General features: G+C 43.0%; 1 protein-coding gene across 3 annotated transcripts in view; it reads left to right on the plus strand.

Annotated features, from left to right (window-relative positions):
* Nucleotides 1-8,244, plus strand: part of tio (zinc finger domain-containing protein tiptop) — a 164,658-nt gene extending 156,414 nt beyond the window's left edge. For all 3 annotated transcript variants that reach the window (XM_087406264.1, XM_011068574.2, XM_011068573.2), the window contains one exon: nt 401-8,244. In XM_087406264.1, the coding sequence (XP_087262390.1) occupies nt 401-4,094 (3,694 nt within the window). In that variant the 3' untranslated portion in view covers nt 4,095-8,244. The remainder of the gene's footprint in view (nt 1-400) is intronic.
* Nucleotides 8,245-14,520: the final 6,276 nt, after the last annotated feature.

Below are 14,520 nucleotides of genomic sequence, written 5' to 3' on the forward strand. Positions count from 1 at the left end.
TGTTGCTATCGTTGCAACGTCTCTAGGCTCTATTTATCACGCGAGCCTTTTTTCCATTTATTTCTACCGATGATTCCGGGTATCCGTCGTTCCCATCATATAATACGGCGAAAGCTGTTTGCGTAGTAATTTCTATGGCGGACGCTTATGAAATATTAACGTCACGGCGTCACCTGCGTTATGCTGCGGTACTCGCAGATCGGTTACAAGAAAATTATCGTGCGATTATCATGATTAATGACCACTGCCTGACTGCAAACGTTTCGTACTTTTACGCCAAGCTCCGATAAGATTCGTTTCATCCATCATAACCACACTTCGAATCCTAGAGAGATCTCGAAGAGAAGTACGTGTATTCGTACTCGAAAATTATAGCGCTCGATATCGTTTACAATTTCAGGGAGCCAATGAGTCCGCGCTGTCCCTCGAGAGATTCTCGGGAATCATCCGGTCCGGCGACCGGAAGTCCCCCACCACCTGCTACCAGGAGCAGCGCGAGCCCAGTCAGTCCAAGTAGTATCGTGCCTCTACCCCTTGGAACTCACTCCCTGTTACCACCTCACTCGGCAGCGGTCATGGCGGCATATCTGCAACAAACCCATCAGCGTCTCCTCCTCGGCCACTCACCGTTATCGCGTGGCTCGGTGTCGCCGCTGGTTTCCTCCTCGTGTTCGCCACCAGCCGCCACCCCCGGCCTCTTGGTGTCGCCTACCAGCGTTGGAGAGATTTCGCCGTCAGCGACACCCCTGCCGGCTGTGCTAGACTTTAGCACGAGAAAAACGTCCTCGACTGAAGAAGACGAGGAGGAACAGATATTAAATCTCAGCAAACCACCTACGCCGTCTTCCTCGACGGAGACGAACAATGGTCCGTTGGATCTTTCGGTATCCAGCAGGAAACGACCTGATCCGGAAGATTCGCCACCACCACCACCTCGCAAATCATCAAGACTGGGTTCCACGACAAGTTCCACGAGCCATCAGGAAGCAGCACCGGGAGTTGCGCCATCAGGTTTCGGTAGACCCCCCGTGGTGTCTCCATGGACGTCGCCGATGGCCACGCACTTTCCGTATTTCGCCGCAGCGGTAGCGGCAGCGGCTACTAGTCAGCAGCAGCTTTCGCCGAAAAGCACCAGCGGAGTGGTGGATCATCATCAGCTTTGGAATGGGAAGATGAAGCCGCCGGCCGCATTGGAAAAGCCGTATCAACCTAGTGAGGCTACAAAGGCGCTCGAAAAAATGAGCGAGCTAAGCAAGCTGGGCGGGGAGGATCTCTTCAGGTCGTCTTCCGGAAGTGGTGCTACAGCGACAGGTGCCAATGCGCCAGCGACGACGTCCAGCAGTCGTCATAGCGCTTGGCAATCTCACTGGTTGAATAAAGGTGCTGATCAAGCGAAAGATGTTTTAAAATGCGTGTGGTGCAAACAAAGTTTCCCGACTTTGGCTGCAATGACGACGCACATGAAGGAAGCGAAGCATTGCGGCGTGAACATGCCGGTACCACCGCCAGCACCAGGAATTCACTCACAGCAGACGACGATGCCTACCATACCACCGCCTCAACAACCGCATCAACCGCAGACATCTACCGGCAATACTGGCAATACTTCGGGTACACCTAGCAGTAAACAAAGTCCATCCGATTTGAATCTACTGATTAAAGAAACGATGCCACTGCCGCGGAAACTCGTGCGAGGCCAAGATGTCTGGTTAGGTAAGGGAGCTGAACAAACACGACAGATTCTAAAATGTATGTGGTGCGGACAGAGTTTCCGTTCGCTAGCTGAGATGACCTCGCATATGCAGCAAACGCAACATTATACGAACATCATCTCTCAAGAACAGATAATATCTTGGAAATCATCGGATGAAAGCAAGGGCGGTAATTCTACAGGCGCTGGCGGAGGTAGCGGAAGTGTCGCTGGTGGAGGAGGTGGCACAGGGGTACAACCAGGTGGAGGGTCCGGACCTCATAGCGGAAATAATGGTGGTCCCGGAGCAGGCGCCACAAGCAGTCACGTTAGCGCCGTGCTGACCTGTAAGGTTTGCGATCAAGCATTTAGCTCCTTGAAAGAGTTGAGCAATCACATGGTAAAGAATTCTCATTACAAGGAGCATATAATGCGGTCGATTACAGAAAGCGGTGGACGTCGACGGCAAACGCGCGAGAAGCGGAAAAAGTCACTGCCCGTGAGAAAATTATTAGAGCTAGAACGCGCGCAAAATGAATTCAAGAATGGCGATGCTGCTGCGGGTTTGACTCATAGTCTCGGAAAGCATGCTGGCAGAATCACGTGCGAGAAATGTGGTGAAAAGATAGAGACCCCGCTTTTTGTCGAGCACATACGTCAGTGCATTGGCGCGGGCACGGTGGGTGCTAATCAGCGGAACTTTTTGAAGAACGCGCTCATGTCCAATCATTTGCCCGCGACGTTACCACCAACCGAGAGCGGACGTAAGAGCGTCAATGAGGAAACGTCTTCGATATCGTCGAGGCATCACCGGTCTCCATCTTCGGCCAGCGATGCGACCACGCCGGGGAAAGATACTCCTACATCAACTGCTAATGAAACTACCGCTCCCATGGGTACCTCACCGTCGGTTTTGAATGCAATAGAGAAGCTCATCGAGAAGAGTTTCGATTCTCGCGTGAGGCATGGTACGCCCGGCTTGCATCACGCTCAACCCGGTGCACCAATGGGTACGAGCATTCTTAAGCGTTTGGGTATCGACGAGAGTGTAGATTACACAAAACCTCTGGTAGATCCGCAAACGATGAATCTGCTTCGATCTTATCAACAGCAACATCAGCAGCAACATTATAACGCCAATGCTGCGGCGAGAAGGGAGCGAAGCGGCAGCGAATCTAGTTCGATATCAGAGCGAGGAAGCGGTAGGACGGATACTATGACGCCGGAGAGACGCATGGACCTGACTAACACGAGTCACGAAAGACATTCGAGTTCTTTGTCTCATCATCATCGCGTCACTCCCGAGAAGCAGGCCGCTTCGTTACCTAGTCGCCATCATCAAATTGCGGAAGAATCCGGAGACGAAGAGTCATCTACTGTGGTAGTGAAGAAAGAACCGAGGGACGAGGAAACAGAAGAACGAAGCGTAAACGAAGAGGAGCAACAACAGTCGCAATCGACGAGGGAAGTGTTTGTCAAGAAGGAGATAGTAGACGACTGCAGGGACGAGGAGGATCAGAGTTCCTACAATCATCGAAGAAGTAGCCTTCACGAGACACCGGAAGATGGACGAGAGGTTCTATCACCTCGTATGAATCCACCCACGCCCCGACCGACTAGCCAAGTGGAACAGGTCGCGCGTAGTCCTTGTAGAAACAGCACGAGTAGTCCCACTAGCAGCGATCGGTCGGTCACGCCGCGAGGTACACCTGACACTAAGGCATCCAGCAGTCTCGGAGCGCTTTCCTCCATGTTCGACAGCTTGTCCGGCGGTGGTGGTAGTGGCAGCGGCAATAATGTCGACTCGCAAGGACGTAAAACAAGCAGCCATCCTCTCGCGGCATTGCAGAAATTATGCGATAAGACAGAAACGCGAGGACCCGGTGCTAGCGGCACCTCGAGATCCGGAGGTAATTCTGCAGCTAGTACCATCGGTTCGGGCAGCGGTAGTACGGTGTCAGGAGTGTCCGGTCCAGGTCCTGGTCCAACACCAGGTGCGATCTTGGCTTTCAGCTGGGCATGCAACGACGCCGTGGTCACTGCGGATTCAATAATGAAGTGTGCATTCTGCGATACGCCCTTTATTTCGAAAGGTGCATACAGGCATCACCTGTCCAAGATGCATTTTGTCAAAGATGGCGTCATCCCGGATCCATTGACTATCGGCAGATCAGCGGCAGCGGCCGCGGCCGCGGCTGCCGCGGCAGTTTCCCAGGGCACTTCCGGTGGGCCGAGCCGTAACTCCTCGTCGCCGCCAACGTCGCAGCGCAACAAGTCGCCGCCGATTCCACAGGCAAACGGCAGCCCGTCGCAGTCAGCGACCTCACCCCTCGAGGAGAGCCCACACTCCAAATTTCTCAAGTATACGGAGCTGGCAAAGCAATTGTCCAGCAAGTACGTATAGTCCGAGCCCCGTAAGTAGCGGTGCCACTTGTACATAAGTGTATCTATATTGTAACGACTGTAAAACTAGCGATGTGAAAATTTTCATCCCCTTTTCCCGCGAACACCGCTGCGCCGAAAGACGTCGTCGTGCATCCGACGTCTTCGGATTTATGCTTAAAGAGGCTGTGTCGTGGCTATATTGAATATATAATGGAAAAGAGGTCATGAGAACTTGTACAATTACAAAATAATTTCACATTATCATCTATACATTTGATACAAACCTTGTATCCTTATTGCTGTAAGACAAGATGAGTTGAATCATATTATATTTGTAGTTTTCTTGTAATTGGCATATATTTATAAATCAATAGACTGAAATCGATACAAGTTTACTGAGCTTAGATTTCGATGCCAGAACGAAAGATGATTTCTATATTAAAAGCCTATTCTACGGTGCTTTTTGCGATTTGTTTTCTATTTCTTGCTTTTTACCTCTTGCTTTTTTTCCCTTTTGCGATCAACAATGCGTTTTAACAATAATTGTATTTCTTGTTACTGTTTCTTGTTTCTTCTGAAGTTCGTTAACTTTTATCCCGAGTGACAGAAAACAAAAAACCAGATAAGAAGCAAAAAGGCAAGATATATAAAATAGCAAAAAAACCAGAAACAGAAAACTGAAAACATATTGTAGAATAGGCTTAAATAAATAGTAGAAAAATCCTTTTTTGCTTAGCATTGAAATTTGAAATCATTGAAATTATATTTTTAACTCTTATTATATATTTCTATATATTAAGCCTACATCTGCTTGCTCAATACAAAAAAATATAATTAATATTATATACAGTACATTGAAATAATTACAACTCATTGCTATAAGAGTTAATTTTTAATAATATAAACAAATCAACTATTGGTTAAATTTGTGTTATATATACATTACTATTTAAAAATTTGAAGCATTTTACAATCTTTAGATAAAATTATTATGTATACATAAAATATTATATATATTATAATATATATATTAATATTATATATTATATATATAAAATATAAACATACATATATTTTATAAATATAAATCTAAAGTCTATCCATATTTTACAAAATTCTCTTGCATTCCTTTTATTTTAAGTATTTCTTGCGAAACTTGAAATTATATTTTAAATTATCCATATGCACGATGAATTTTTTATTTAATAATTCCTGTGTTTAAAAAATGACATAATTTTCGAGAATTATTTTATACTTCTTTTCTTGAAAATATTATCGATACAATTCGATATAATCTATTTATAGAAAAATATATGAAAAAAATCTATAGCTGAAATAAAATCAGCACCTAAAGTTGTTTTTCTGAAAAGCAGTTTAATAAACTTTATTTTGTAACATTAAACATGAGTATAATTTAATATACTTTTTGTTTTAATTTTAAACTTTATTTAAATGTCTTTATTTAAATGTTCGTATATAAATGTCAATATTTAATAAAATTATTGTATTTATAAAGAAAATATAGTTTATTCCAAATATTAATTGAATAAGATGCTTCATATTTTTAAGCGATAATGTATCATTTTTAATATTTTTTTTAATTATTTGTTCATCGGTTTTATTAATTAGGAAGTTATAAATACAAATAAAATAAACAAATTATTATATTGAACGCATATTTTAATTATTAATTTTATAATGTACAAACAAAAGACAGAAATTAAAGTTTATGCTCCGAAATGATATGTTGAAAGATTTTGCAAAACTTGTTAAAAATTAAGCCTCGTCACTGCGCTCTTTCAGCCTAAATGTGGATATCTCCGTCGAAAAGACTTCGCCGTTGCGACGATATTATTATAGTAAGAGATTTCGTTCATTCGCAGAATAATGCAAACGCGACGCGACTCCTTTTCCGTTTTTGGCGATCGGTTTTAGTCTATCATCGAGGACGCATCTTATCATTCCTGGGTTGATGGCACGAATAGCGTGCCATCAAACCCTTCAAAAATTACATTGGAGAGAGGCCTCAAATTCCGTTTTATACACATCTCTTTCATTGTTTCTTTTATACTTATCCTCTCTTCTTTTCCCATTTACTATATTTTTAGTCGTTACGAAAAGATTATGCTCTAGAATAGACCTCCGTACGCAATCGTTTGGAATGTTTCCTTCTTGCTATAGAATCACGTGCAACATGGGAAACGTCACCAGAGAATTTTTCTGCTTTTCGCAGAATTTTTTTCTCGATTGCAATCGCTACGGGAATATAAGTCAAAGGCAGGACGCGAATAACTTTGTTCAATTGACATTTCCCTGTCATTAAGACTTTCTCGCAGTACGTTTCGCCTTCCGTTTTTTCGTATCACTTTCCTTCCATCGGTATCGAGAATTAACGAATTATACCAGTGACTTACTTTCTTTCGTGCCCAAGGAACATGAGAGGATGTGATGAAGATGTGGGTGTTGAACGAGCGTTAATTAAATTGTGATGCCACCATATCTCGCGGCACTGCTGAGTCACGGGGCTCGGCACGCGGCCAAGTTTGTGATTTTATAAATACTTAAGGACGTTTACGACGTGAGATGAGAAAGATCGCGACGAGACAAAGGAAACAATAAAAGTTGATTAGAGCAAAAAGAAATGGATAGATAAAGAAAGAAGAAGAAAAGAGAGAACGTGAAAAAGAGAAAGCTTACCTATCATCTGTCGTAAGATCGTCAGCATGTATACCTCTAGATCGTAAGGCCGTAGTTTATTAGCGCATAGGATAGGCTAGGGTTCGACCCTGTATAGGAATCTCTTTGTTGATACTTATTACTACGAAAACCCGGTGAGGTTGCTCGCAGGGACGGACAAGAGCCGCCTCGAAGAGCGTTACGACTGCTGCGAATCGAAGGTGTGGAGATTTACACGAGCGAGTGTAAAAGCGATAAAGGGTGCGGAGACGCGGTGCAATAGCGAGGCTCGCGATTAATTGAATAAGTACACGCGAGTCGAATGCATGCGTGAAATAATGGAATGAGAGAACGAATGAGTGAGTGAGTGAGTGAGTGAGTGAGTGAGTGAGTGAGTGAGTGAGTGAGTGAGAGAGAGAGAGAGTGTGTAAAAGAGAGAAAGAGAGAGAGAGAGAGAAAGAATGTGAGGAAGTAAAAAATGGTCGTTGAAGAATGCATATTTTCTCGATGTAAATGCGTACATGTAGATCATTGTAAATTTTCTTTGTTCAAATAATATTTATTGCGTCGTGAGCGAGCCAACGCGTCATTTTACGTGTAAAATATTGCCATTATTATCACTCGAATTATCGCGACTACTGTGTATATTGATTATATAATTACGATTATTATATGGCGATGATGCGTGGCGTGTGATGAGTGCAGTGATAAATGCGATGCAAAGGGCGCGAGCGGATTAGATGGAAAGGCGAATATGACGATGATGAGAGTAACAGAGAACGAGAGACTGTGCGTGTGCGTGCATGCGTACATATGTGTGTGTGTGTGTGTGCGCGCGCGTGTATGGGTGTGTGTTTGTTTGTGTCGAGTGAAGGCAAGGGATAGAAAGATAGAGTGACAGTCTGAGGACAAGAAAGAATGCTTCCGAGAGAATGAGAGACTAGAAGCAGGCCGGAAAAGATGGAGCAGCTGCGTGCGGCCCTCAACAACGAAGGCCGGAAAAGAACGGAACATAACTTGTATACGTATTTCTTGTAAACTCTAATTCTTCCATCGCGGACTTTAAAAGTATTTATCGACATAATAATATTAATATTATTATATTGTAATTATATACGCGCGCGACTGCTGAGAGTGTGATGAACGTAACGCGAGACGATTACGTGGCTGCGACCAACACGACATACATGTACACCTATTTACACATACACACACACACACCCACACACACACAACACGCGCGCACGCATACGCACACACGTGAAAACACGCGTACACTGTCGCAGTAACACTCGAGGAAAGGAACAGCCAGCCGTGCGAATGATACGCTCGAAACGTACCTACCTACTTACAAACACGCAACCACAAAGATATGCATCATGTATACGCGATTCTTGAAACCATTTTACCAGATTTGTCATTATTTAATTATTTCGGTTGTATTTTAAAATGCAATTAAAGCTCAAATAAATATATATGTTATAAACTAAGAATGTACGTTTGTCTCGTGTGTGTTTATTTCCTGCCTGTCGTCCAAAGATTGAGTAATAATTTACTAAGAAGTCGACGTAAAATATTCAGCATAAATGATATTATATCTTTTCGAAAATGTTTTATAGAGATAAGATGTTATTAATTTTCCTATATAAATATTACAAATATATATTTTTTATTTTATCATATAGTCATTAATTTAAATTTATGCAATGCCTTTTTGTGGAAATCGCGAGGAAACGAATCACAGATAGTAGACTCTCCCGGTTGATCGAGGAAACAACTATTGAGAATCCGATCCGAGCAACTTGCAACCGACCGTTAAACATTTTACATATTTCAGGAAACCGGCGCCGTCTCCATTAATTCTTATTAATTTGAACGATGTACCTATATACAGCGTATGTAAACGTCAGGTAAGTGTCTATTTAAAATAATTTGTCACCATGGCGTGTCTTCACTCTTTAAATAAGTGGTTGACGGTTCAACCATTAAGCGTTGAACTAATAACGCGAATTTGCATTATCAATGCGATCATTAAGCATGAAACTATTTTTCGTTTTCTTTCGACAGAATGCCTGAATTAATTAGAAATACCTGTATCCATCTGCGTTCGCTCCGTACGTGGCTTATCTCTTCGCCTTCTCGACGATATGGCACTCAAATTTACGTTTGTGAACGCTAGAGAATGAGAGAGAAAGAGAAAGAGGTGGAGAAGAAGGATAGGAGGAAAGGAAAAAGGGAGAAAGAGATGGAGTCCTTAATATAGCGGGCAAGTCCGGAGTCCGCGTACACGCTCGCTAATTCAGTGCCATACAATACCATATCGAATGTATCTGCATCAGTATCAAACTCACCCCCGCGTATGTTAGCCGCAAAGAATAGACATGGTCGTCGGCGGATAAACTAGATAAACCGGTGACTCTGTATACCACATTACGAGCGCACGATTTCGCTTATCAGCCGGGAGACGTTTCGCGAGATATCATCTCCCTCAAGGCCGCCGCTCGCCTTCGGACCCTTCGTTGATTCCAACGAATTCTCCGATCATCCCACTCGCCCACCCCTCGTTTCTCTCGCGTCGACTCCAGCTCACCTACACTGGTTGGATTCGCGGGTCGTCTTTACTTCTTCCTCTTTTTTTTTTCGCCATTTGCGATGCATAATGATGACTTCGAGTCGCTGGATGGTGGTCGTCCAGCCAGCAAATCACGGTGAAGGTCGGTCCGCTGAAGGAGCTGAAGGGAGAACGGCGACAGAGGGGGACACATCGCAAGAGAGAGACAGGGGCAAGGAAGTGGGAGGGAAGGAGGTGGGTAGAGGAGTTGTGTACAGAAACCGGTCGGCCACTACTCGTCCTCTTCATAAGAGATACGCCGCATGCCGCAGATACGCGGATACTTTTATTTTAACCGTAATGCGCTAATGAATTGATACAGCGCCGAGCAGTTGCCTTTCGTTCCCCGCGCCACCGTTCTCTACTCCGCTCGCTTATTCTGCAAGAGAGAATCGGCGACTGTGATGCCGTCGCGGGATCTCTCCAAGCAATTCTGGATTCGACTAACGAACGATTAATATTGGAATGAAGCGATTCCCTAAGTGTGCAGCGCACATTTTCAGAGCGTTTATTGAATACGCTTAATATAAACGGCGGCCTGACATAATTTTTCTGGTTGTAAGCCTTAAGATAAATTTTAATTATCTAATTTAATGTAGTATAATATATGTATGTAAGTACAATATATCTAAATATATGAATAATATATATGTATAATATTAATATATGTATAATAATAATATATGTATAATATTAAAGTACAATAATAGAGAAAGAAAGAAGATAGAGCATAAAATAAAAGTTTGAAAAATCGAAATAATATTCTGATTTTCTCGAGCAAAAGATAAAAATTTTGAGTATGCAATAGTTCTATAATTTACGTTGAACGAACTGAAACGCACATAAAATCCAAGAAATACATGTGATGGGTGTAACCCATAAAATTGGACGTTTAATTTTACGAATCAGTAAAGTTTCATATTCTTATTTAACACACGAAACGTAATATTATACTTTGCAAATTGCCGTGAGTCATCAATGCTCGTAAAATCAGGTAAAAAGTTTGCGATTAAGGATCGACTTTGAAATACGTTCGTCCAAATTCGGAGATAAGACGGAGGTAACCGTTCGCGGGTTCAATAGCGAAGGAAACCGTAAAGGAGGATTTGTGAAGGGCGAAAAAGGGAGCCGATGAGGCCAGTGAAATCCGAGAGGAGGACGGGCGCAAGACGGATGGGTAACGGTAACGATAAAGAATTTAAATCTTGCTCTATCTTAGTGAACGCCCAATAAATCCTCGATAAGACACGATTCCACGAGTTGGGCTATTAAAGCCTCCGCGCAAACGTCCGTTTGCCGGAAGTCGACCGTTACGCATGGTCAACGACGCGTAATTACTCAAGCATAATGATCGCGGATTCGTCGATCTGAAAGAAGGTAAACCGAATGATCTCGCACAAGCGCTAAAACGTTGCGCCCGATAATGCGCTCACAGCGGAAAGAATGACGGTTATCGTCGTGCGCGCAATTGCGCGCGAAGATAGCCGCGATATATACTGTAACAAAAACCGTCGATCGAGCGTACACGCTCTTGGTAATCGCCAGTGCATTCAATTCGAATCGGTGCATCGCCTCTGATTTCCCTATCTAAATCGCCGGGTGCATCAGCCGGCGCATCAATTGGGCGACGTTATCGTAAACATAGAACGTACATATATGCCCGATCCGCGCTTGGATTCGATCGACCATTCGAATAATAATTACGAAGCGATCGACCTCTTCGGTTTCCAAAGTGGATAGAGGAAGAGAGGGGAATAAGTCGACGATTCAGAACGAAAACGATCAAGCTCCGCGCGCATAAGACGAAGGAAAGGGGTGAAAAGAGGGTCGAGTGATGAAGTAAAAGAGTGTAAGACAGGAAGACAGGAAGAAGAGAAGAGAAGGAAGATAACTGATGGAAAGAGAGAGAGAGAGAGAGAGAGAGAGAGAGAGAGAGAGAGAAGGAAGAGGAAAGGAGAAAAGAGGGCTTACGAACCTCACCTACCTATTGCCCAGGGCTGGTAATGAATTCGTCTAATGGGTCGTAAAGAATGCGATCTTATGGAGCGGAGAGGATAAAATAAAACATCGGAGAGGCTACCGATTCTCGAACGGCCCTTAAACTAACCCTCGTCTTAAAGAAACGAGCCCTCATTCCACTCAACGGTATTTAAACGCTACCGTCGATACACACATTTTTCCCGCGTTGATGAGGACGGCTGTAATGGAAAAGGAACTTTCGCCGTTGACGAGAGAAATCTTAGAGTGGAGCAACGTCGGCATACAGATGAATACGTGGAAAATGACAATATCACTTCAATCTTACAGTACAGATTGCGAAAACGCATGCTCTCGTTTTTATAATAGATTTCTCAGTATGAGTTATCATAATGAACAGATACTAAAGATACAAGAAATGATTTTCCCTTCATGTGAAGATACTAAGAACTTGCTATATATAAAATTATTCCGCATGAGAATCACTGTCGGATATCAGAAGACCGTTGACGATATCGAAATCGGTAATTCTTCGGCGATTGGCTTGCCGATGAACTTAGTCCCCTTCCTTCTTCTCTTGTCTGAATTCGTTCTTCTTCCTTTTACCGATATCCTCGACCATCCTCCGCTGCACGACTGCTCTTTCCGCTCGCCGTCTCATTCTCGTAGCGCAATCCGCGTTCGCGTAAGCGCAGTTCGTCTTGAACATGTCCTGACGTTTCTGTTCTTTATGTGCACCACGCCAAGAGCTATGGAGATCCCTAGTTACTATCTATACTGACGGTGTGACTTCTCTTTCCCTCGCTCTCCCCTCTCTTTCGTGTTCACAAGTACCACTGCCGTTGCCGATTCTCGTGTCCCTTTCCGCCACCGAAGGGTATATATGGGTACCGGATATCCATCGAAGTCCATGATACCTCTCTTCGGCCTCCTACTCTGCACACACATACATACATATATACTCGCGCAAACATACGCAAACTCTATTTCTCTCTCTCTCTCTCTCTCTCTCTCTCTCTCTCTCTCTCTCTCTCTTTCTCTCTACAGTCGCTCCCTGAGCGCTCGCGATGTTCGAAAGCGAGAGCAGAGGCATTAGAGAGCCACCAAAAACCAGGAGAGATCTGACGATAGCCCAAGATTTGTAGCGGTCGCGGCCGGCCGATAACCAGCGCACTGGTTGTCCGTGTGCGAAGGACTGTTCGTTCCATACCCACTTCATGCCCAGCCACATCGATGACATCGAGGCTTAATCCTCGCCTAGTGGTCATCCTATAATACATAGTTATGTCGTAGAGGAATCGACGACTATCTACAGCCACTCGTGGCCCAGCTCGGATCTCCAAACCTGGCCCTTGTGCTGATGGTACATTTTACGCGAACGAGAACTATATTTTAGGAATAGGAAAAAAATAGGAGGGGCAGATAAATATTGCAGAAGAATGATGTATATTTTTTTTACATATATTTTATGCTTTTTCATTTATTATTTAATTAACTGAATTCGTCTATTTCTGTTCTGATTTTGAATAATAATTTTTCAGAATATTTATATTCTGCAATATTTTAATATTGTATTAGGTGTTGGAATTAATTCGTAGCGTTTTACAAGTGATGGGAAGTACTTTCATTAATGTATTTTTTAATGCTCATGTGAAATAAATAACATTCTTTCATTAAAAACGCTACGAATTAATTCCAACACCTAATAGATAAGTGGATTCTATTATTTCTGATATTTAAAAAAACTAAATACAACCTACTGTTAACTTCCACTCGCAATAATAATAATAATAATAACTAATTACAAAAAACGATAAAAATGAGCGATACACGTGATTGTCAAAAATAGGAGTTCCTCTTCTCAGAGAAAAATTGACAATGAAACGCATTTTTAAGACTTTGTAGTTATCTGAAGATAGTTCAAAATTTTATAGTATATTATACATATATAATTGAATCTCTTATGTATTAAATTTATTTTAGCGGCTTGACAATTGCATGTGACTAGGATTTGCCGTGTTTTTACTATTAAATGTAATATTTTTTCCAAAAAAATAAATATTTCATTACGTACAATGGAAATTTATAAAAGCATCATTGGACTCGTCTTTGTTTGTCCATATCGAACAACATGTCGAAGTTAGCCACGTCGATGCTACAAAATTCATGGAAGGCGCTGACCGCCGATCCGATTTCAAGAATGGCCGAGGGAAGAAGACTCAGGTGTTTTTTCGACGGGTACGTCTTTCGAGGTGGCTGCGCGCAAGGATTTTAATCCTGTTACTACGTGACTCTGGCGGCGGATGATGAAGATGTCAGTTGGCCGAGAACGCGTGGGAGAGCCAGCTGGATATGCCGCGCCTGGCCGGTGGGTGTTCGCACTCTCGTCGTGCGTTCTGTTCACCAAGTTTCTACCCATCTTCTCACTCTTTCTTCTTCCCTGTCCTCTCTCTACTGTCCTTTTTCTCATTCGCCTTCCTCCCTCCTCTCTCTCCTTCCCCTTCGTTTCTATCTCTTGGTTCTCTGCTTTTTTTTTGTTTCTTTGTTCCCCTTCATTCCCCCCTCCCTCGCCTCGTTCCAATTTAGTTTCGTAAGATACGCGCGATCTGTACATCTACTTTACGACGGTCGCACGTGCATACTAAGAGGGCCCCCGCAAAAAGAAGTTGCGCTTAAGGGTAAGGCGCGCCTGATCAGGTAAGCTACTATCTGAGTAAGACGCGACTGCCTCGTTACATTTGTTCTTCACTTTACACAGGTCCCGTGTACCGTGAACAACAGGCTTAAGTTCACGTCGCAATAATAAAAATTCCGCAACGACACACACACCGCGGAATCGTGCGTGGCATTTGCATTTCAGATTAGCAGATTTTATGTCCCGACTGCTGGCGACTGCCTCTTCGTCATATGTAGAATATGAGTCATGATCGATTGGCTGATTTGGTCTAAAATTTTATCCTTGCTCTCGCGACATATAAAATCGTGACGTTCAGTGTGCCGTTCGCAACAATCTCGATTTGTACGAATGGACGGAGATACGTGTTAAATATCGAAAGAAATTTATGATCAGACAAAATAAGAAATATATTACGTCATTTTTTTTTAAAATAAAAAAAAATGAAATGAGGTATAGGAAGGAAGGTCTTTTGTTTGAACCAAACCATAAAGTCATTTTCGAATG

This window comes from Acromyrmex echinatior, chromosome 5 (assembly GCF_024713525.1).
Source record: "Acromyrmex echinatior isolate Ae372 chromosome 5, ASM2471352v2, whole genome shotgun sequence".
Taxonomy (NCBI): Eukaryota; Metazoa; Arthropoda; class Insecta; order Hymenoptera; family Formicidae; genus Acromyrmex; species Acromyrmex echinatior.